Source organism: Danio aesculapii, chromosome 4 (genome assembly GCF_903798145.1).
Source record: "Danio aesculapii chromosome 4, fDanAes4.1, whole genome shotgun sequence".
Lineage (NCBI taxonomy): Eukaryota > Metazoa > Chordata > Actinopteri > Cypriniformes > Danionidae > Danio > Danio aesculapii.
Genome location: NC_079438.1, coordinates 4,254,691 through 4,278,648, shown reverse-complemented (window position 1 = coordinate 4,278,648; position 23,958 = coordinate 4,254,691). Strand labels below are relative to the sequence as shown.

Here is a 23,958-nt window from a genome sequence, read left to right as displayed (position 1 = left end):
GCTATCATGTCAATACGGAGCAAAATCTCTAAGGAATATGTCCAGTACCTTGTTGAACCTCTGCCACGAAGGATTAGGGCAGTTCTGAAGGCAATAAGGGGTCCAAGCGGTACTAGTGAGGTGTACCTAATAAAGTGGCCAGCTAACAAAAACTTAATCGATTAAGTCGATAAAGTACAATAAACATGTTGACACATCTAAATAAATAAGTGACTTTTTTGATTTACATCACTAGACGTTTTAAATAGGCTACTGCTCTTTCGTTTTCAACACGAACAAATAAAATAAAACGTAAGTGTCATTAACTATGTTTCCATCCAAAGAAGCGAATTAACTTTATGCGCAAAGCTGGATTATCGCATAAAAGATGCGCGAATAAAGCAGCGTTTCCATCCAACGAGTTGAAGCGAACAAAAATCGTCACTTCCTGATTATCTGGCGCCAAATCCCAACAGTAAAAAATTAAATTTGAGAAGCTGCGTGAATCTTTTATTAATTTAATATTGCGCCTCAGAAGACAATCCTGACATGCAGTGAACGCACGGTGGCGTTTGAAGGCTGGACACGCTGCGCTCGATTCTGGAGGTCATTAATAATATAATAACAATAACACTGAAGACGATTTAGAATGACCAAAACAACATTTCATATGTTCTACGATGTGCTCAGCCGCTTAGTTTGTTCATTCACACACATTTTTATCCGAATCACATTACCTTTTTTAATCCACATACTGGAATTTGTTCAGTAAAAGTGTTTCCATCGCAGTTCATGCGGATCTTTTCTTATCGAATAAAACGTTTATCCTACTCAGTTATGCGTATTTTCAACATGGCGTTTCCATCAACCGGTTTTTATGCGCATATCCAAAATGAGCATTAAAATAGGTGGATGGAAACGTAGCTATTGTTTAGCATTTGTGTGTACAGAGTAACCTCAATTAGGCGACAAAATATGATGGTGGATCGGTAAAGGAAAACAAAAAATACCAGATTTAAATATAGAGAAAACAACTTAACTGACGCCTTTACCTTCAAAAGTGCAAACTAATCTGTTGCTGCAAAGTACAAAAGGCCGTAAGGCATCAAGTCGATGGTAAGCATTGATCGAGCTAGTGTGTTTGGTGAAGTGATGAGTCGTTCTTGAACGATTCATTCATTTTGAGCGAATCTTTTGTATCACTCGAGAACGATGAGTCCTCTCGGGGAGTGATTCGTTTACATGCTATCACGTGATGAATGAACGACTCAAAAACCAGAAGACTCAAAAGTGAACCAATCATGACATCCATATGTAGAATCAGAAGAGCGCGCTCTGACTGGTTACTCAACAGCGAATCAAATCGCGAGTGTGGCGTAGTGATGCGACATAGCAGGAAAACAATTCAAGCCTAGAAGGAGCACGTGGCTGTAATTTCGCTACATTCCTCAAAGTTTTGCAAACGATATGGATTATTAGATCATCAGACATATTTGCAGGAAAGAATACCTCCATGTTGAGTGACGATAACTGCAAACCCTGCTTTTCTATGCTTTGTCTGTATCTGTCGGAACCTTCGAAACGGTCTTGCCGGCTCATTCTCAATTCAGTTGGCCGTCGTCCATTTGATGTGTTCACGAGCATGTTTTTGGTCCAGATAGGACCAGACTCTACAACTGTGCTAGTTGATTGGTATCGGCTTGGTGTGTCCAGGCCTTTTATAGCAGTTATCATCACCTCACTAAGCTTTAAGTTGGTTAATTCTTTGATGCCATACCTGATTTTCTGTCAGAAAGCAAACATGTCCTCTTTAAGATCTTCTTGTAAACTCAGAAGTAACGACTAGGAGACTCTCTGGTTTCCCGAAGCAGGATTTTTATTGAAAACTCATCACTTCAGTCATCAAGAACTCTATATAGTGCAGTGTTGCTCTGTATTTCATACATTTTAGGGGGTTGTGATACATAGAGTTGGACACAAATCTTAAAGCATGCAAATGCAGTACAGGAGAGTCAGCCTGGTGACAGACTTTCCCAGCCCTGAATTCATTAGCATAACGGTAACAGTACTGTACGGTTGTTGCTCGATCGGATATGGATGCGGCCGGAAGTTAACGAGAATTATTTATTAAATTTCACATTTATTGTATTTTATTAACGTCTACCCCTAAACCAAACCGTCCCAGTACTGTAAAAATATTAGTTATTGTTATACAGTGTGATTAAAAAATGCAGCTATATTAATGTGCATTTCGCACTTCCGGCTGGCCGCGTATCCGATCTAGACTTTACCATACTGTATTGCCAGGGGCCAGGGGTGTTTACACTTGCCATACAATTTACGACGTTGCGCATGTATAATGGTGGGTTTTAGCATCTGCACCACACTAGCCACGATGGAAGAGATTGTCTTGCTTTTAGCTCAGCGAAATGTGCAAAGTTCGGCAAACTTTAAAATGATTTTGAGGCGGAGGAGGAGGGAAAGGGCCCTCATCGCAGCTTACGCCTATGGTTTATATATGGTGTCCTCCACTACCTCATCTCCCCACAGGGCAAGAAGGTAGGTAATTTCTACCGTCGACCACTGACCACTATCCTCCTCCATGTTTCCTTTGTTGTTGTTTACTGCGTCGGCGTCTCCACGCGCTCTTCCTCCTACGTCATTAAACCGCAAAGTAGTACCACATTGTCGCAAGTTTAATGACGTACAAAACGGAATACCTCAATAAATCCGATCTACCCGTTTACATGATAGTCACATTGTCACATATCCGATTTATTTCCACGTATGAAGGAGACCTGAAACCGATCTCCGAATATCCGAACGCATGCATCGTTTCCGTGTTCACACGGTCATAGAACAGATCTGATCTGTGTCACATATGAGCAAAAAAATCGGAATTGGGTCACAATTAACTGGTGTAAATAGAGCCAAAGGCACAGCGTCCTTGAATTTAGCTTTTACATTACTCTGCGACCCTGTCCAATGGGAAATATTAATGTCTACAACTAGGCAGCCTGAACACAGACACTGTATAACTTTGTCAGTTTATATTCTATTCCCAGATATTACACATTTGGAATTCCACAGTCTGAAGGTAGGACTGAAAATGGAGTATCGCTGAGATACTTCCCTGAATCCCTTCATAAATTTCGGTTAAGAGATTGGACGTCTTTGCACACCAGTATTAACCTCCATCACCTTTCTGGCTTCTTCCCTTTCAGCACTTTTCAAAACAACACAACACAAGTGTGGTGTGGTAAAAGTGTCACACGTGAAAATCTCCTTTAGTTAGTTTCCGTGTGCAACACCTTTACCACACTTGTGTTGTGTTTTGTTTCGCAGGGACACTTTTTCCACACTGTTGGCAGACGAAAGATCCAACATTTGAGATTTCTCGTGTGGTACTTGAAGGAGTTTTCATTTGTGAAACCCTTTCCACGTTGTCGGCAGGCAAAACGTTTCTCCCCAGTGTGAATTCCCATGTGAACTTGAAGGTTTTGCTGTCGAGTGAAACCCTTTCTGCACTTCTGCCGAATGTAAGGCTTCTCTCCAGTGGGAACTCTCGTGTGGACTTTTAGATGTCCACTTCGACTGAATCCGTGTCTACAATTTTCAGACCTGAAGAGAGAAAAATAAAGTTAGCCCCAGTTTAAATGCAAAACCAATAACATGCATGTTAGATCTCATAAGCACCTGCTTTAATGAGGTGCTTGAATCTCAGAATGCCTTGTTTTTAACTCACTTCTTTCCTTCTTCGGGTCTGTTTACACCAGGTCATTCAAAACTGTAAAGGTTTTAAATTTATTTGTGTATAATCTAAATCTCCCCAAAACAAGCTTTTCTAATTGAACGGAATGTATATTTTGTATATATGTATCTTTTTTCACAGAGAGGCGGGAGAGGCTCTAACCAATTTGGCGCCCTAGGCAAGATTTCAAGTGGTGCCCTGTCAAATCACAGTAAATTCCACTGCTACTGTACATATACTCATAAGAACCTAAATAGCTTTGTCTTGGACGTTCTTTTATTTAAATAAAGCAACTGCACATTCAAAATACCTGAATACAAAAGGATCTGCAATGGTGGGACTGAGAAACCTCAGCAGCACATCTGAGATTGCGATGATCGGTGCACAGGTTTAAATGGAAAGAAGGTGAAGTGCTGACGTGTTTATATTAATTTAAACATGCTTTCAAGCCAAAATAAAGCGAAAGCACAATACTCTTGAACAGGCTCTTGTATTTATATCACATTTGAGATCGGTTCTGTGTTGACGGTACTTTCACTTTTCATTTAAAGGTTAAACATACGGTGGAAATATGGGAAAATACTTAAACGGGATGATAGCGGGCCAAAACGGGAGGGTTGAGCTTGTTTAACCATAAAAAAAATGACCACCGTGTAAGCAGGTAAAGTTCAACTATTCGGATGAGGGGGGCATCTTAGGCAAGTAACAAGATTATTATTACTACTACTACTTCTACTACTTAGCAGGCTTTGCTATCCAGTTAAATTAATGTGTTCTTATTCTTTTCTAAAGTCATACCAACTAGTTTTAAGAGCAGTGGAACACTGGTGCCCCCCTGGATGTACGGCGCCCTTGGCATTTGCCTATACTGCCACGAGCCGCCCTGCGTGCTGGGTTTCTGCACTTAATGCTGCCATTTGATATTAATTTAACAACTAATGAATGGCCAAAAATAGATCAAAATTAAAAAAAATACATTAGATAAAACAAACATGGCTAAGTATCAACTGTTGTGTTGCATTAGCGCTCTTATGCTGCGTTCACACTAGACTCGGAGGAAAAGAAGCGCGAGTGACTTACATGTTAAGTCAATGCAAAGATGCGAATAGACATCCTGTGGTGTGATACGCGTGAATGGCGCGGCATAATTTGAGCGTTTTGCGCGCGAATCGCTCGAGTTCGAAAATCTGAACTTCAGTGGACATTCGCGCCGCGTTAACCTATCAGGAGCTTGCTCTTGTAGGGGCATTCTTATGACGTAGCGCCTGTTGTTGGTGTTCCTGCGGGAAGTCCTCCTGCCTACACCGACAACAGTTCATCAAACTGTGCTTGGCTCAGTCAGAAGCACTGTTGAAAGCTTCCATCATCCAGGTTAATTTTCTGGAGGAGTTTATGAGCTCACAGAGCTGGCTGCACCTCTGAAAGGATCTAGTGGACTCAAGACACAGCTCCAAATGGATCAACGCTGTTTTCCAGCCTTCATAAAGCACATAAACACAGTTATTCTCTCAATAAATCCATGTTAGCCATTTAGCAATGAAGCTAAATGCATCAGATGCTAACACAGCATTAGATCTGACTTTGTAATACAGCTCATAACATTTGCACCTTAATTTTTTTAGATTTTGGAAGGAGCAATTTACATATGCGGTTTTAGCAACCAGATGCATTTAGACCTGTCCAGATTCATCTGAAATATGTCCCAGAGCACCTCCTGAAGTGGTTTGAGTGATCAGGTTTATATTCTTCCTAAATGGTCATTTACACCTGTGCTTTTCACCATCAGACCACTGTCCAACCAGAAAAAAAGCATGAAGATATCAAGTGTAAATGGCGTCTTTAGGTATTCTTTAAGTATTATACTAAAGAGTGTCTTTTACAGTTCAGCTCTTCTTGAAAAGTGTTATGCGTAAAAACGTAATCACCTTAAATGGGACCCATTATACCCAATAATGGTAATAATGGTCCCTAGAGTGTGTATGTGAAGGTGCAGCTCAAAATATCCCATAAATAATGTTTTATAACTCTTTGAAAGTGCCTCTTTTAGTCTTTGATCAAGTGTCATTTTAGGCTTTGATCCTAATTGTGCCTTTTTGGTGACTGTCGCTTTAAATTCAAATGAGATTGTGCTCCCAGCCATATTCATAGTTTTGAAAAGAGGGTGGAGCTACAAATGCCTGCGTGTCAGCATAGTGGCAGATTCAAAAACAAGTCTGACATCTTATGCTAATGAGGGAGAGATCGTCACTAATATGCGGGGCTTTGGCCAAGACTTGTCCAAAGAGAGAATGTCAATTTTACAAAGTGTTTGAGGATCGTTTTTATGAAGTGTGATTATAAAAAATTAAACAACAGGTTTTTACTATTAGAGAATGGTTATATTCAAAGAATGTTGCCACACAACCCCTTATAAAACGGATTTTTCCATTAGCCAGTGTTGTCTGGTCTAATAAATCTCGATTTCTGCTTGCGACATTCGGATGGTCGGGTCAGAATTTGGCATCAACAACATGAAAGCATGGATCCATCCTGCCTTGTATTAACAGTTCAGGCTGGTGGTGGTGACCATTCTACTTTCGAATCAAATAGCTTTTCAGTATCGAAGCTATTATCATAAACATGTAGCGCAGTAGCGTCCACACAAGCTACATTTAACGAACGTGGATCATTAGGTGACGCCATTCACTGAGCTGTGAGGCCGATGAAAGTAAATCTATATGATGGCGAGAATGGCGATTTCTTCTTCTTCGTGTTTTACGGTGGTCGACAACAAACGTTTTGGTGCGTTACTGCCACCTCTGGCTCCAGTCGGTGGCGTCGCCAATCAATTATTGAGCTGGCTTGAGAAACTTGCTTGATTGAAAGATGACTGTAGAGGAACTATTTCCGAAGCGGACCATTTAAATTTAATCACTGTTTGTTCTGCAAATGTGCCCAAGTGCACTTACAGGAAAAATACTATAGTAATTTTTTTAAATTACAGTATTTAAAACACTATAGGGTTTTTGAACAGTACTATAGGGAATTACTTGAATTAATTTGCTGTGGTTCTAGTTATAGTTACAATACAACAACTATAGTAAGATAGTAAATGTAAGCCTATATATATATATATATATATATATATATATATATATATATATATATATATATATATATATATATATATAGTACTAAGTTTTCTACAGTTTTTTTTTTTACTGTAGTAAAAGCTAAAGTATGCTATGTTATTACTATTTGTTCATAATAGTTACTAATAATACTATATCATGTAGTAGAATTCATTAACAGAGTTGTATACTATAACACGCTTTCCTATATATGTCCCTTTACTATACATTACTATAGTATTTTAAATGTGCAACACCTGGTTCCTGGATTTCTTGATTTTTTTAGCTACTAAATTTCTAAGGGGGTAGCTTTTAGTGGTCACGAAACACCAAAACACATGTTTTGAGCTGCTGACAGTCATATATGTGTCCCATGCTGCTAAAAATACTATTAGGGCACATATAATTCACTAACATGTAAAAGTTGGTTGATTTGCGTTATTTCGAAAAAATTCGTTCTTCCCGTTCGAAACGAATTTTTGAAGCTGCGTCACGGCGATTAGATCCTTGCGTGTATTCCAGCGTGGAGACCGGATGTCTGTACCTGCGAGTGCATGGTGACGTCTCAGAGTGTGTAGCATTAATTCATGAGAAAGACTTGATTCAAACCAATCAGAGCGCTCTATTGTGTATGCGGTGCAACTTCATTAATATGCATGATAGCTTCGAAGACTGTTTTTACCTGTTACAGTGTTCAGACGGCAGGGAGACGTCATGTTGTGTTGCCAAAACAAGTGAAAGAACAAGAATTGTTTGGAGAAACGGGTCGTCAGTGTTGCGTTTATAAATGTGCTGCAACGAAGGTTTTGTTTTCATTTCCCCGCTATGAGAGCGCAGCTGGACTCACGTGTGGACTACAGTGCACGCGACAGAAATACATTTGGAAGGAACATCGTTTACCCGAGAGCTTTTCTCATCTGCAATTGGTGAAAGCCGGAATTGCCGCTCATCTCCTTTTAAAAAAGACGCGGTTCCAGTTGGTGTTGATTGTCCGGTCTCTACAGATTTGGTAAGTGCGTGATCAGTAGTCTTTGTTTGTTTATTCAGATGGCAAAGTTAGTTCGTACCATCAGCAGTACTCTTTCAGTTTTTAAAGACGTACCTTAGTCTAAATGATTTCTAAGTTACAAAGTTTACAGTATGTTAATATCACTACAATACTATGGTCTGAAAGGTAAATGCGGCTCTCAGAGTGTAAACATGTAAATCCAGCAATCAAACTACTGTCGTGTAGGATTTTCGCCGCATTTTGTGAAAGGATATCTATACACACACGGCCTTCTGACGCTACCTTCCGAGTGCATCTAAGCTACCAAGAAATGCGGAGGGGGGTTTTTCTTCTCCTATTCCACGTGCGATGTCAAACATTGCATTAAAACTACACTCTTCCAGCAATTCCTCGAATCAATCTCGCTTGTCACGGGGGCACGCAGGAAATGTTCCTGAATGAAAGTACCAAACCGCAGTTAAATTCGACAAATTAATAATTTGATTACTGACGTCCATGTAAACACAGTCACTGTCTTTCTCACCTGCGTCTGTGTGTTTGTTTTGCCTCTGTGAAAATCAGCGCGTGCCAAAACGGACACTCCCATTTCTATTCAAATTTTCATGCACCTTCCCTCTTTCCCTCCCCCGACACTCCCGCCTACATAGAGCTGGACTCACCAGCTGCGTCCCAAATCGCATACTTGTGCACTATTCTACGCCATTTTATGGTATAAATAGTGTAAGAAGTGCGTTCACATTGAAAACTCTAAAAATAAGTGTACTTGAATTACCCGGATGATGCACTCATTCAGCCGGTAAAATGAAGTGTGGAATGATGGACACTTCACGCTCTCAACGACCGCAGCTTTGCTCACGTAGCGGAAGGGGCGGCGCACATGTTGGATAACTTTATTTATTTTGGATGGTGAATGCAAAATTTTCCTACGAGAGTGACTATAGCGCCTCCCGATGGTGAATGTGCTATACTCATGACAGGTATTATTTGGTACTTTGGTCATTTATTTCACTGATTTGGCAACTGTCGAACGTCATCAGGGAAACGGTTTGAATTTCCGCTTAGTAAAAAAACGCTAGTGCTCCATTTGGCACGACACTACATACACATACTATGCTGTTGAGTGTGTAAGTGCATAAGTACATAGCGCATGAGGGCATAGTGTGCTATTTGAGACGCAGCTACCCACTTTCCTGACTTTTTCCAAACTAGAAGTGTGAAATCACACTCCTGAAACGGGATTCGTGGCCCTTTAAGCTACATTTTAAGTAGAGTAACTACTAGCTTAGCTCACTGCACTTTCCAAGTAGCTTGCCCAACATTGACAGATGAAAGATCTCTAACCTTTGTGAGTTCTCATGTGGTAATTAAAGCTGTTTTTCTGTTTAAAGCCCTTTCCACACTCAGGACAAGTGTACGGGTTTTCTCCAGTGTGAACTCTCATGTGCACTCGAAGGCTGTACTTCACAGTGAAACACTTTCCACACTGTGGGCAGGGAAAACGTTTCTCTCCCGTGTGAATTCTCATGTGAACGTGAAGCTTTCGGTTTTGGGAAAACCCCATTCCACACTTTTTGCAGATAAAAGGTTTCTCTCCATTCTGATTCCTCATGTGGATTTCAAGGTTTTGTTCATTGCTGAAACACTTCCCGCAGTGACAGCACTTGAAATTAGATTCGTTTTCCTGAACTCCTTCTGTGGATTCTTCATCAGTCCTTAAATCATGTGGCTGATCTGCGTCCTCCATTTCTTTAGGCTCTTGAGTCTCTTCTTTCAGCTCCGTCAGACCTGAAAGGGAAGAAAAAGGTAGCCCCAGTTTAAATGCACAAAGCAACAGACTTGAAGATCAACATAATAGCATTTAGACCAGGGGTCACCAAACTTGTTCCTGGAGGGCCGGTGTCCTGCAGATTTTAGCTCCAACCCTAATCAAACACACCTGAATGAGCTTATCAAGGTCTTACTAGGTGAAACACCCAGCCAGGTGTGTTGAGGCAAGTTGGAGCTAAACCCTCCAGGGACACCGGCCCTCCAGGACCGAGATTGGTGACCCCTGATTTAGACATTAACACCAATAACATTGGTTATCTGTAAACTCCGAATGTCTTATTTTTAGCTCTTCACATTCTTTAGAATTGGATAAACTGACTACCAGTGTAATGAAACATGAAATGCGTCACACTATTGTTTATGATTTAGATTGTTATTTTGTTTTATTTTGTATATGGTTTGATTTTGTTGAATGAATTAAGTTATGGTTGAGGACTTTAATTATGACACCGAGATTGTGGAGCCAACCGGATATATGACGCATGCGTAAAGCTAAGCTCGCCAGGCATGGAATGCTAGGTGAAACATGGCAAAAAGGCACGGGTATATTACGGATTCCCCGTTTACGAGTTTTAGCTCCTGGGAAAATAAGGTAATTTGATTTAATTTGTTCTGGAATGTTTGAATGTTGATGTTGGCTCAGTGTTTTAATTTTCGGGATTTATTTGTGTTTGCTTGTTTTCTCTCTAGTTCTTACAGTGATTCATGATGCAATGTTGCGTAATGGTTCTATGCAATGTGACCAATAAATGAATCGTGAACCATCAGTGAAAGACTTAATCATCTTTTGACCAGGACTCTACAAACAGTTTGATTATGTAGTAGAGAGATGTGTGGTGTCAGCAATTTTCATTGGTTTTTGTATATAAAATATATATATTTTTGCCATTTGTTCATTTTTAACAGTTTATTTTGGATCAATCATCCTGTTTCAATGAGCAAAGGAACTCCAGCTGGCAGTAAACACAACTTTCAGAACAAGGTTTGTCATCTTGGCCCTGACGGCTACATGCCATGTGACTTTTCAACCCTGCTAACAACTGACAAACTCGTTAAAATAAATAAAAAAAATACATTACTGCCGAACTTACTGCACTGCTGAATTTCTCTTTGGAGTCCCTAAGTTCGTTGATTGCCTCTATTGGGTCTACTTTGGCGGACACAAACAACTACTATTTTTGGCATGGAGACCAACCTCACCAACCACAGCAACAGAAAAGCCAATCCTGAGAGGGCAACAAGAGGTCTTGGATATTCAGTCCAAACAGGTATATTATAATCCCATGTCCCAAAACAGTCTTGCCAGGAAAGTGGACCATATGCTTAACACTCTGTATTCATTCTATCACAAGAGCTCTAAGAACAAGGAATAGTTTAGGAAAGCTTTAAGGAGGCTGGCATGAATCATCTGATGCCAACAAGAATAGGAGGAACGTGGTGGGTTTCACATTTTCAGCGAGCCATTCAAAACCTTTTGAGAGGCTACAAAGTACTTGTTCTCGACCTAGAGCAGGTATAGTAAGCTAATACAGGTAGGAAGTTATAAACAGTACATGAATCCATAAAAAGTTTAGTATTTGTAGTAAATAAGTAATCCCTTAAGACACAGTCACCTGAAGCAGCTGGGAATGATACAGGCTCACCAGCTTTCTTCATGATGTGGTAACCCAGCTCAGCAGCCTGTCCCAAACTATGCAGCGCTCCTCAGTAACAGTGACCAAAGTCTACGAATGCCTGTCCTCTACCTTGGGTTTAATGCACTTATACGAATCTAGGTACAGACATAAAACAGACTTTCTTTACTCCTGAAGTGCATGTTTAACATTTTATAATACTACCGCTACTGATATCTTAAGTCATTTAAAGCGTCTCTCGCGTTATCTCGTTCATCACTTGAAGACCTAAGCCTAAACTGAACACAGTGCTGGGAACAAACCAGAATGAGGGTGTCAGCCTAAAGCCATGTGATGACCACACCCTAAATAAGTCCAAAGACCACCTTATGGACCTGCTGTCAAAGACAAAGCAGTTTGGAGATGTCAGCCATGGGATTCTGCGTGCCATGTGGATTACCAACTTCCCACACTTGCCAGGGGCAGACAGTAATGCTGGGGAGTTTGACATATTTTTATTTAAACTGACCAGTCTAAAGAAAATATTCTACATACACATATAAATATACACCTTACCCTCACATTGACCTGTCATTTCTTCAACCAAGTAATGGCCCATACTCTTGTCCCCCATGTGTTTTCGCTTTGGGGTCATGGATCTCGACAGCACATTGGCAGCAGCCTTGGCTTTCACTTGTGTAAATTCCTCTGCACAACAAAGTTACTGCATGCACATTTTCGCACTGGTCACAATGCCTAGACCTGTCCAAAGGTCAGTGTCCTCTCTCTGCAGAAGCTTATTTGGTGGATCCAACAATACGAGCACTTTGAGCTCAAGGTTCACAATGAACAAGAAGCTGGGTGCGGTTATTTTTCTCAGCGAGCCAACAGCTTCCAAGGGCTCTTGGAGATGTGATCTCTTCAAGATTGTTCAGAAGGACGGAGACGGTAACTAAATGGCCTGTCGACCTTTGTTCAAGAAGCTGTTTGGGGTGCTCACTCTAGTAGTGCACAGCAATTTTGGGATTCATACAAAATTCGTACGAGGGATTACACAAGTTACAAAGATCCAGCTGTGTCTCAGCTGACATTTCGTGGACTACAACTAAAGGTAACTGAGGATTAAGGCAGTGAACATAAGGGATGTTCTTATTAAGTTTTTCTTGTAACAGCTTCTGGACTCCACCAAACTTTCCTGACATCAGCGACGCACTATATACTTGGCAAAGAATCTTTGACGGGTCAAGTCCAGCTTTGTTTAGCTCTGCTAAATTAGTGTTTGGGCATTGCCCATTTTCAGAAGTAGCTACCGTTAATAGTTGCTTTTTGATTGCATTGCCAATGGAGTGGAGATCTGTTTTCTGATATATTTTTGTCCTTCCACATTATGTATAAAGAAAGGTGCTCTTTAGAAGTTTGTGAAATCCTCAATCTGTTTCATTGGCATTCCTCCAGTTACGGTAGCCAGCATACACAAATACATCCAACCGGCTCATGCCAACATTAAATTCACGACAGCCAAACCTAAAATCAGCTTTTACGCTGTACTCAAGCCAGTCACCATTTATGCACCAACTAGTAACAAAAGTATGTTTTTTTGCCACTGAACATGCATGCAGGGTACTGTTTTAATTTTATTTGATAAGGTTGATCGATCCCGAGATCATCCACGGCCTGTAAATTTGAAAGTTTTACCACCATTAACCCCAATCTCAGAGTTTGGGCCAGCAGCAGGTGTTTGCGTGATATCAGATGGAATAGGCAGTGCTGGCTGACAAAGCAGAGTGATAGTAGTACATTATAAATCTGAAGGAGGCCTTGCAGAAGCAGAACCGACAAGCCATTTTCCAATATCCATGCTTTATCCGATCCTTAAAATGTTGTGGAAAAAACATGTTGCTAGCATCAAGGCTTTAAACCGCAGTCGCACAGGACTTTCCCCCGAGACATCCATTCATATGCATGTGAATGCAGCAGACCGGAAATGCAAGTTCACGCAGCAGGTTTCGCAATTTCACAGGTTCCACAAAATCATGGACCATTCAATGCTTATTTTTTATTATTCTTGATATAGTTTAAATGAATTAAATCTGTGTGGGGACACAACAAACATTTTATTTACCCACTACTCCCTTTTCACTCGTTTTAAGAAATCAGAATATTTCCAGGAGCTTTTTCAGGTAATTCATGGCGATTACAAAAGGATCACAAGTGGACGTAAACATGCTTGCTTTTTGATGTCGAGCGAGTTGTTAAACGCCTACCACTGGTCACGTGCTCAACAGAAAGGGCTACGGTTGGGAGATTGGTGCACTGGTGCTGTTCACCGATGAGTGACACTGATAAACGGCAGCGGTGATCACAGCTGATCTATGACAGACACGGTGGAAAAAACTCGCTATGCAGGCTCGTGTGTGAATCTACAAGTATCGCTATCCGAGAAGATAGTAAACATCACGTCTGCAGGTCAAAGGAGCCACAGTGAGAGAGAGAGAGAGAAATTGAGATTACTTTCAGTGAAATAGGGGCTTCTGCTGTAACTTCAGTGTCAGTGAAAGACTGCACAATTCACTGCGTGTGTTTACTGGACAGAGTTTCTAGGTTTTGATCACTCGTGTTCTCCTGTAATTGTGGAGTCTAGCCATAGTCTAGCTTAGCTGCAGTGTTGGGTAAAAGTTACTTTAAAAAGTAATAGATTACAAATTAGACTACTACTGGAAAACTGGAATCCGATTACATTATTATTTACCTTATGTAAAAAGTAATCAGATTACTAATTACTTGAAAGTTACTTTTAAAACGTACGAAATATACCTATAAAAATACTAAATAAACTGCATCTCTTTCAGTAATTCAATTTCTCGTCACGTCGCTTGCTTTTTTCAACTGGTGCGCTTGGAAAACGCGCCTCCATTGGAAATAACAAACTTGCGCGCGCAAAAGACGGGATACGTGAACGGCCCCATAAGCAGCTACGCTTGTCTTCACATTCAGAAGACACCTTCACTCCCGATCCTGCACAAAAATCCAATTTACCCTGTTTAGGTTGAGTTGGACCGCCGTGTTTTTGGATGCCGCCGTCCTCCTTGATGACAAGTATTGTCATAGAATGCTTCTGTTTAAAGAGCCCATATTATGGGTTTTTGAAAACGCCCTTCCATGTAGTGTGTAACACAGCTCTAAGTGAAGTGAAATATCCAGCTAAGGTTTAAATCTGTAAGTGTACAGTGTTTAAAACTGTTGATTCATCTATAAAAGAGTCGACTCATAGTGCTTCAAACGAGTCGTCTTGATAACGAGTCATTAGGTGTTTCGCGATGACACGGCTACGAAACACAAGCCTCGCCAGTAGTTACGCGCGCAAACCCGGGAGATTTGAAACCTGCGGCCCCGCCCACTAACACAGAAAAAACACTAGACACACATACACAGACGCCGCCGGTTGAATGAAGTCACGCTGTGCTCAGATGGATAATATTGACAGTCTCTACCCAAAGATGAAACTGTGAAGAGTCAGTGGTTGAGGTTTATTCACTAGTGTAAGTAAGTGCGATTAAAATTGTTGCCTCGTTTACTCTAGCTTGCAAATTATGTATTTATTGTGTTTTGTTACTTGTTAACCTGGTACAGTACACGCGGTTACTCTTTATATTCTCTTATCGCTTGTAAGCCACGTTGAAAACATGACGCCTGCCGCTTTGTTTACGGATTTAACGTTTAATGCTTTTGTGAGCTCGCGTTCCACTGCCGTTTGTCGTTGCTATGGCCATCGTAAGCTAGGAGACGGGAGACTCGTGTCGATCTCCCTAGTTCTGAGGAGGAGCGTGATGTGCGTGTGTTTGTGTGTGTGTGTGTGAGAAAAAGAGCAGGTCGAGTGTGTGATGGCTAGGAGACAGGAGACCCGTGTCGCTCTCCCTAGTTCTTCTGAGGAGCGTAATGTGCGTGCGCGTGCGTGTGTGTGTGTGTGTGTGAGAGAGAGAGAGAAAAAGAGCAGGTAGAGTGTGTGACGGCTAGGAGACTCGCGTCGATCTTCCCAGTTCTTCTGAGGAGGATTGTGTGTGTGTGTGTGTGTGTGTGTGTGTGTGTGTGAAAAAAGCCTTACACTATGAAGCGTGTATGCACTGTGACTACTTTTATATTGTTGATTATCTGCTGGGCATTTCACTCTGTCTCGCACTGAAGCCTGTCACTGTCGACCAATCGCAGCAGGCTGTCATTGGTCCAATCAGCGCAGATTAGCTTCGCGCTGAGGAGGGGGTTGGGAACAAATGAATCGCTGAACGATTCATATGAGAGTCGCTGGGATAATTAGGTAAAAATAAATGCAGATTATAAGACCATGACAGTGTTTTTTGACCTTGCATGCATATTAGACTGTTGTTGGAGACCCTTACAACCTAAATATGACCCTATTTCATGTATAATATGGACTCTTTAAGTGCTTGAACAAGTTGCTAGTCGAGTTAAAAGCAGTCGAAGGTTCTTTAGAGACTGGACTGCATTTCACAGCAATATTTTAGTTTTTACGCTCAATGAAATCAAAGTAATGTCTGCATTCCCAATTGAAGAAGGAGCCGCTCTTGTCGGCAGCCATTTCAGCTCGCGTTCTCCAGCAGTTTAAAAGCGCATGCTTATTAACTGATGTTGCAGCGGAAAACGTGATTTAAAAGAAGCATTTTTTTTCTCAAAACTATATTTGTAATGAAACTACCGCATTTACACTGACTTTAGTAACTGTAATCAAATTACACACATTTTAAATGGAATTCGTTACATTACTGCGTTCCTCAAAAATGTCAATAGTATACAGTAACGCGATACTGTGGAACGCCTTACAACCAACTTTGCTCAGCTGTCATCATATCTAGGCTTACAACCAATAAAAGTTATTTCATACAAAAACGGAGATTATTTCCAGGGAATTTGGTCATTTTTATCAATTTCCAGGTCGTGTTCATGATTGAAAAACAGCTATTTATATTTCCAGGAATTTAGTTTTCTGTCAAACAGTAGCTCAAGTGACTGCCCGCCGAGATGCCAGCGTCTCTCTGTCATTCAGCTGTATAACATGTATTTCCAGACTGTTTACTGACGCATCTTGCAACATTTTTAGGACCAAATCTCATTTATTTTTTTAGATTTTTTCTTATGTATTGAAAATGTAGAACATTTTACACTTTAATTATGTGTATATGATGACATAATAACAATGTTGTTGATGAATTTTGCAGCTTTTCAGGTCTAAATCTTTTTACTTTATTGAATTTTTCTTTTTTTCTTTAGACATATTACTATGTAGCATCAATCAATGTTCATTTTGCCGCAAACAACCTGTTATTCTCCATATCCAGCACAACAGAAATATCAGCATCAGTGTGTTTAAACATGGATGAGCTCTGAAAACCAACCTGTTTCTTCCTCAGGATCTTCATGTTTCAGTGTGAACACTTCTACAATCCTGATGTCTTCACTCTCCTCTTTAATAAACGCCATCTTTATACTCGCTCAGTCGCTTCAGCAGGCTTTCTGTGTTTCAGTCAGTCATTAATAGTCTTACATCACCTGTTAGAGTGAGAAAAAAACAACAGCATTAAAAACTAGCTCTGCAAATTAGAGCCACGATACAGAAGACCTTCATATTTAGGGATGTATGACTATGATGTATGTCTTAAATCATCCTAATTACAAAATAAAAGTACTGTCACAACAAATTCATTATTATAAATTAACGACATTTTACTTTTTACATATTAAATTTAAGTATTTTAACTACATGGAAATGTAGAAATGTAGAATTATAAGTATTTCAAGAGTTCCCACTTAGATATGCTTGGCGTATAAAGCAGGTTTGGCATGCTGTCCCGGGAGAGAACCCTGAGCTCGGAGATATTTGAGCCCGGGGCTCCCGCCCGGTCGATAAGCATATCAGGAGATCCGAGATCAGGTAGGTCTCGAGAGCTCCCCCTTTAGAAAAGGGAGGAAAAGGAGGAGATGGGGTGGAAGGGGGGATTCTTCCGAACGAAGATAGAAACAATAGGGAGAAAATGATCCGTTTATAGTAAACTAGGATCACTCTGATTGGATTATTACTGATTACAGATGAGCGGCCAGACGTGCTCAATCATATCACGTGCTCCTCTCGAAATTAGTTTATGAAACTTCACTTAATAGAGCTCGGGAACGTCTACGTCATGACGTGTTGAAGTCGACCATGTTTGTGGGCAGCGCTCCATGTAAACAGATGCAAATCACGACAGAAAAACAACTGTTTTACAGCAATATCTTTAAAAAAACACCTCACGAACACTCTTATAAAACTAACTTATGTGTATATACCTTTATAAACACTCTCTGTGAGTCTGAGAGGCTGATAATATGCATTCCATAATATTTTCAATCACTCGTTTTAGAAGAGTAAGAGCTTGCGATACAATACTTTGAACGATTGGTCTTAAATAGCATGTAAAAATGACTTCAAAATAACATCAGCATGATTTAATTGACCGTGAACGATGTACTTTGAAAGTCTTTGGCAGCTAATATGATTCCACCATTTATAATTTGCAAAGAATACTTTTCTGAAGTTAAATTAAGAAGGTTAAAGTCCAAATGTGAGAATATATAACACCAGCTTTACCTCCTCCAGTTTCTTCATTATTTGTAGTGTTATTGCTGATAAATGTATATATGATACAAAAAAATCAATAGAGATCAATGGGAACCATTGTCCTAAACACTCAGAATGCATTGCGTAGGCTTATGACACGTTTCCGAGCTCTGCGGATATTTTATTAATAGCATAACACACAACAGAAAACAAAGCTACTGTGTAAAAGTAATACAGTACACAATATTAAGTCATTTACAAGAAGTACTAAAGTAACTAAATGTAATTAGTTACTTTTTAAGGAGCGTGATATGAAAATGTCATTATTATATATGTTTTTAAAGATTTAGATAAAACACAGAGCACACTACACTAACGCCAGATTAGCCGAAATATACCCAAATAGCAGTAATACTTGTAATAGGTGTCAACAATCTCCAGCAAATCACACACACACGTTTTGGTCTGGTCCAAGATTGACAGTGTTTTGGTCTAAAATATATTCGATAGCACTATTGGGAATTCTTTTTGGGCCAAATTTGCCTTAGAAATGCAGAAATATCAGCATTAAGCATTATTCACACTAAGAGCTGCTTGCAGCGGCAAAGCAACAAGCTACAAAGCGTCCAAGTGACAAATTGACAAGTTGCAAGGCGACAAATGGCAAAGCGACCAAGCGGCAAAGTGACAAACGGCAAAGCGACAAGCTACTAAGCCACCAAGCAACAAATCGACAAGTGGCAAAGCGACCAAGCGGCAAAGTGACAAGCAGCAAAGCGACAAGCTACTAAGCCACCAAGCGACAATCGACAAGCGGCAAGGCGACAAGCGGCAAAATGACAAGCGGCAAAGTGACAAGCTACAAAGCCACCAAGCAACAAATTACCAAGTGGCAAGGCGACAAGTGGCAAAGCGACCAAGCGGCAAATCGACAAACTACTAAGCCAACAAGCGACAAATCGACAAGTGGCAAAGCGACCAAGCGGCAAAGTGACAAGCAGCAAAGCGACAAGCTACTAAGCCACCAAGCGACAAATCGACAAGCGGCAAGGCGACAAATGGCAAAATGACAAGCAGCAAAGTGACAAGCTACTAAGCCACCAAGCAACAAATCGACAAGCGGCAAGGCGACAAATGGCAAAATGACAAGCAGCAAAGTGACAAGCTACAAAGCCACCAAGCGACAAATCGACAAGCGGCAAGGCGACAAAAGGCAAAATGACAAGCAGCAAAGCGACAAGCTACTAAGCCACCAAGCGACAAATCGACAAGTGGCAAAGTGACAAGCGGCAAAGCGACAAGCTACTAAGCCACCATGAAACAAATCGACAAGCGGCAAAGTGACAAGCAGCACAGCGACAAGCTACTAAGCCACCAAGCGACAAATCGACAAGTGGCAAGGCGACAAGCGGCAAAGCGACAAGCTACTAAGCCAACATGAAACAAATCGACAAGCGGCAAAGTGACAAGCAGCACAGCGACAAGCTACTAAGCCACCAAGCGACAAATCGACAAGCGGCAAGGCGACAAGCGGCAAAGTGACAAGCTACAAAGCCACCAAGCAACAAATTGACAAGTGGCAAAGCGACCAAGCGGCAAAGTGACAAGCAGCACAGCGACAAGCTACAAAGCCACCAAGCAACCAATCGACAAGCGGCAAGGCGACAAGCAGCAAAGTGACAAGCTACAAAGCCTCCAAGCCACAAATCGACAAGTGGCAAGGCGACAAGCGGCAAATCGACAAGTGGCAAGGCGACAAGCGGCAAATCGACAAGTGGCAAGGCAACAAGCAGCATAGCGACCAAGCAACAAGCAACCGTTCATTTCAACGGAGAGTGAGAAATTTCCGGTCTAACAGCACTATTCGGAATTCCTTTTGGGCCAAATTTGCCTTTAACAACACCAAACATTGTGGCTTTTTCCTTCTGTAACGAAAATGTAGAACATTTTACACTTTATTTATGTGTATATGATGACATCATTACTATTTAGCATCAATCAATGTTCATTTAGCAACAAACAACCTGTTATTCTCCATATTCAGCACAGCAGAAATATCAGCATTAAGCCTCATTCACACTATGAGCGACTCGCAGCGGCAAAGCAACAAGCGACAGTTCATTTCAACGGAGAGTGAGCGACTTCCGGTCTAACAGCACTATTCGGATTTCATTTTGCACCAAATTTGCTTCAACAACACAGAACGATGTGGCTTTCACCACATTATTGGCTAGGAGGCGTATTCTCCTTAAGTGGAAACAAACACCTCCACCTTCATACACTGTAAAAGATGCAGGGTTACACACAATTCATTCATGTTGTCCCAACACAAATCAATTAAGTAAACTTAACACCTTTAACAAATTTATGTGGATTAAACATAAAAAATTGAGCTGTCCCAATGAAATCTCAAGAATTGTGTTGATTCAGCTTATTATAAGTAGTTTGAACATAAAAAATTAAGTCGTCCCAATGAAATCTCAAGAATTGTGTTGATTCAGCTTATTTTAAGTGGTTTGAACATAAAAAACTGAGTTGTCCCAATGAAATCTCAAAAATTGTGTTGATTCAGCTTATTTTAAATAAGTAGTTTGAACATAAAAAAATTAAGTTGTCCCAATGAAATCTTAAGAATTTTGTTGATTCAGCTTATTATAAATAAGTAGTTTGAACATAAAAAAAATTAAGTTGCCCCAATGAAATCTCAAGAATTGTGTTGATTCAGCTTATTTTAAATAAGTAGTTTGAACATAAAAAAATTAAGTTGCCCCAATGAAATCTCAAGAATTGTGTTGATTCAGCTTATTATAAGTAGTTTGAACATAAAAAATTGAGTTGTCCCAATGAAATCTCAAGAATTGTGTTGATTCAGCTTATTATAAATAAGTAGTTTGAATATAAAAAAATTGAGTTGTCCCAAGGAAATCTCAAGAATTGTGTTGATTCAGCTTATTTTAAATAAGTAGTTTGAACATAAAAAATTGAGTTGTCCCAATGAAATCTCAAGAATTGTGTTGATTCAGCTTATTTTAAATAAGTAGTTTGAATATAAAAAATTGAGTTGTCCCAACGAAATCTCAAGAATTGTGTTGATTCAGCTTATTTTAAATAAGTAGTTTGAATATAAAAAATTGAGTTGTCCCAATGAAATCTCAAGAATTGTGTTGATTCAGCTTATTTTAAATAAGTAGTTTGAACATAAAAAATTGAGTTGTCCCAATGAAATCTCAAGAATTGGGTTGATTCAGCTTATTTTAAATAAGTAGTTTGAACATAAAAAAAAATTAAGTTCTCCCAATGAAATCTTAAGAATTTTGTTGATTCAGCTTATTATAAATAAGTAGTTTGAACATAAAAAAAATTAAGTTGCCCCAATGAAATCTCAAGAATTGTGTTGATTCAGCTTATTATAAGTAGTTTGAACATAAAAAATTGAGTTGTCCCAATGAAATCTCAAGAATTGTGTTGATTCAGCTTATTATAAATAAGTAGTTTGAATATAAAAAAATTGAGTTGTCCCAACGAAATCTCAAGAATTGTGTTGATTCAGCTTATTTTAAATAAGTAGTTTGAATATAAAAAATTGAGTTGTCCCAACGAAATCTCAAGAATTGTGTTGATTCAGCTTATTTTAAATAAGTAGTTTGAACATAAAAAATTGAGTTGTCCCAATGAAATCTCAAGAATTGGGTTGATTCAGCTTATTATAAATAAGTAGTTTGAACATAAAAAATTGAGTTGTCCCAATGAAATATCAAGAATTTGGTTGATTCAGCTTATTTTAAATAAGTAGTTTGAACATAAAAAATTGAGTTGTCCCAATGAAATCTCAAGAATTGGGTTGATTCAGCTTATTTTAAATAAGTAGTTTGAACATAAAAAATTGAGTTGTCCCAATGAAATATCAAGAATTGTGTTGATTCAGCTTATTTTAAATAAGTAGTTTGAACATAAAAAAATTAAGTTGTCACTTAAGTTGCAAGTGTTTTTGAGTGTTTGACAGATGCATAAAATAATTTCTTTTGTGTTTAAAGTTAGAAAAAAGTAAGTTTTCATTAAGAGAGTCTTTAAAACCTTTTTACAAAACATGGAAACCTTTGCTGAATTATACTGACACTATTGATCTTGAAGCAGAAGAGGATTAAAGCTTTTTTATTTTTTATCAGTTATTTATTACGTTTATTCTTAGGTTTTTTTGTTATTTGTTTATTTTATTATTATTATTTTATATTTACTGTGTGATTTAATAACTTAAATTTAATAAATATTGTTTTTATGGTCATTGGTTTTAAGTTGTGAAAAAGCAGAACAGTGTATTACTTATTTTTGTATGTATATGATGTTGTATCTGCACAAAATTTTAATACATATATTTGGCAAAAGAAGCTTTGTAATGCGTTACTTTTACATAAATAATACAAAATTCTATTTAATTTACAAATCAGAAACCTGAATGATTCCTTACAGACTAACTCAGATACTGAAAAAAAGCCTTTGAAGACAACTGAAATGTCTAGTTAAAGTGTGTATTATCGTTCCCCTTTATCTGTGATATTATTTTATGATATTCCCCTTGCGTGAACTTTTAAAGACGCAAATAAATGTCATTAAATGAGGGCAATCCCAAAATACATGAAGTTTCAGGATTCGCTAAGCAAAAAGAACAGTTGGTGTTAATATTCTTAAGCCTTTTAAAAGTACACTCATCTGGGTAGCATCTATGAATCAGTTTAAAGGTAACTTCTCTCATTTTGTTTGTTATTAAAACATTGTGGAGTAATGACCAAACTTTCTTCAATGAAATATCATTTACAAAACCATTCAAATGTGGCATTACATGAGGCACAGTGACAGAATCTTCCTGAAATGGTTCTTATTTTCTTATTGCATTTTGATGACGAAAACGAAAGGATAGAGGTAAAGTTGGTTTTATATTCGCACATTCGTTCATTTAGAAGTCTCTATGTTGTTTACCATGTTACTTTGAATATTCGATCAGAATTAGCATGCAAGTTTGACTTGAAAACAACATTAACACTGTTTATTTGACGGTGAACGGTGTTGTACTTTGATAGTCATTGGCTGCTAATATGATTTCGCTATTTAGAGTCTGCAAATAATACTTTTATTAAATTATATTATTAAGGAGAAAGTCGGAATGTGCGAATATAAAACCTCTATAACGAAAGGCGGTGTTTACCAATAAATGTTTTTTTAAAGGTCCACTGAATGGAAATTAGAAATCAAAGCCCTTTAAAAAGCATAAAAACATCTTCAGCAACAATAGCAAAGTCTTTTACTGAGGTAAAGTTGGTTTTATATTCACATATTCATTCACTTTAGAACAGTAAGAACTTGCGATGCACTACTTTGAACGTTTGGTCTCATATAGCATGTAAGTATGACTTCAAAACAACCTTAGCACTATTAAATTGACTGAACAATGTTGTACTTTGATAGTCATTTGCTGATAAATATGATTCCACCTTTTATAATTTGCAATGATTACTTTCCTGAAGTTATATTAAGAAGGTTAAAGTCTAAATGTGCGAATATAAAACCAGCTTCACCTCAGTAAGTCTTTTGGGCTTACAGGAATTCAGTGCTTAACTAAAAATTCAGAGCTACAAAGTAAACCACTATCATTGAAAGTTGAAGAATATACATTTGTTTTGTGCAAGATGTTATAATTATTTCAAATTATATACGAGGTGTAAAATTGTGTTTACATGAGGGTCCAGCACCGCAACTTTCCTGTTACTCGCTTGTTTTCGTTGATGACGTTACTTAAAGCGCTGCATGTTAAATAGAGTAGCAGTTCAGGCACGTGACGTCGTTTGTAAAATTAAAACAACTGGTTTATATTGACTTAAACAACAAAAACACGATATGAAAAGTCATTACACTTAATTTTAAAAAGCTTTATAACAAACCTTTCTCAGTCCACTTCACAACACTCGGAGGAGCGCCGCGGATTAATGACGTCACGTAGGTTAATCAAAATAAAAGTCCCGTTCACAGCCTGCGTCTTAAATGACCATTTACTTGCAAGAAATAGTAAA

The 23,958-nt window shown here is 39.0% G+C and overlaps 1 protein-coding gene across 1 annotated transcript; it reads right to left on the bottom strand.

Moving 5' to 3' along the window:
* Positions 1–1,837: 1,837 nt before the first annotated feature.
* On the bottom strand, positions 1,838–23,879 carry LOC130222004 (oocyte zinc finger protein XlCOF20). The gene is made up of 4 exons (XM_056454611.1): positions 23,830–23,879; positions 16,698–16,851; positions 9,191–9,634; positions 1,838–3,600 (listed from the first exon to the last, which is right to left on the bottom strand). Exons 2-4 carry the CDS (start codon positions 16,780–16,782, stop codon positions 3,557–3,559), a joined length of 573 nt encoding a protein of 190 aa, XP_056310586.1. The 5' UTR covers positions 16,783–16,851; positions 23,830–23,879; the 3' UTR covers positions 1,838–3,556.
* Between the last annotated feature and the right edge of the window lie 79 nt (positions 23,880–23,958).